This window comes from Chinchilla lanigera, unplaced genomic scaffold (assembly GCF_000276665.1).
Source record: "Chinchilla lanigera isolate Chin_1 unplaced genomic scaffold, ChiLan1.0 scaffold00202, whole genome shotgun sequence".
NCBI classification, from domain to species: Eukaryota; Metazoa; Chordata; class Mammalia; order Rodentia; family Chinchillidae; genus Chinchilla; species Chinchilla lanigera.
This window is the reverse complement of record NW_004955603.1, coordinates 55,554-56,676: the sequence shown is the minus strand read 5'-3', so window position 1 is coordinate 56,676 and position 1,123 is coordinate 55,554. Positions and strand designations below refer to the sequence as shown.

Here is a 1,123-nt window from a genome sequence, read left to right as displayed (position 1 = left end):
AAATGCATGTTGACATATTTCTGAATTGGGCAAAAGGAAATACTGCACAAAGTTATTCAATGAACATAAGCAACAGAAGACCATGAGCAAGGAAAGTCACACATGGAAGAAAGGCACAGAGTGCCTTGGTGAAAATGTAGCCAAGAGAACTCTACATCCTACGATTACACATTTATGTATGCTGAAGTCACCCGTGCTCCTCTAATGTTAGAAGAGAAAATGGCATAGCAATGTAAAAAATTACCCAGATTTTATTGCTTTCTGTATCATAATTTAGTGATGATGTGATTGCAGTTTGAATTAAGCACATCACAACCAGGTTAAAATAAGAGTGTTTAATTTTATCTACTGCTACTCATTGAATTTTAATCAAAAGTTGGATGACGCAACCCAATCCATCTTATACAATACGGGTGTGACGTATTTACAGGAAACTATGATTCATAAAATGTTTCTGCAGTTACTCTCTGATACTTTCTGATGGAAAGGAGATTAAGATCCAAATTAGAGTGCTACACATCAAAATTTCAGATGTTGATCCTGCTCACACCCAGCTGCAGTAACTGAGATCCCTGAGAGTTACACAGGAACGTGTCAGCGGTCAGCACGGCTCACCGTGCTGACTCCATTTTATCTTCCCCCATTTTTGTGTTCAGTTTCTGTCTGGCTTCTCTGCTTGGCTTTGGTGAAGCCAAGAATCTCTATGTGGTGAATTCACCATCTCCAGACAAGAGCATCTCCCCAAAACCTGATGCTTCTGTTTCCCTCACAGACTCTGGATGTCACACTAGAGTAGACAATATTCATCTGTCTCCTTCTGTTATCAGCATGATGGATGACCAGTAGGTGAAATGTATAAAAACAGAATCAAGCTATGTTATATACATGTACCTCCTCCCAAAGTTGAGTCTAAACTACACGGAGAGTATAAACTGCCTACCCGGATTGAGAAATTTGTAGCAGAATAATAAAATACATCTCTGATTTGATTTATGAAGATTGTCCTGAGAAGATTCACGTAAAGATGAGGGAATGGAGAAGTAGACAAGGCAAGATCCAACCTGACTATGGTAAGCTCCCTAACAATAGTATTGCAATCCAGATATTGTTAAAAGGGAAGACA

General features: G+C 39.0%; 1 protein-coding gene across 1 annotated transcript in view; it reads left to right on the top strand.

Annotated features, from left to right (window-relative positions):
- The window catches only part of LOC106147629 (vomeronasal type-1 receptor 4-like), a 26,468-nt gene extending 25,622 nt beyond the window's left edge, over nt 1–846 (top strand). The window contains exon 3 of the mRNA XM_013510081.1: nt 657–846. Coding sequence (XP_013365535.1) covers nt 657–846 — 190 coding nt within the window. The remainder of the gene's footprint in view (nt 1–656) is intronic.
- The last annotated feature ends 277 nt before the right edge of the window (nt 847–1,123 follow it).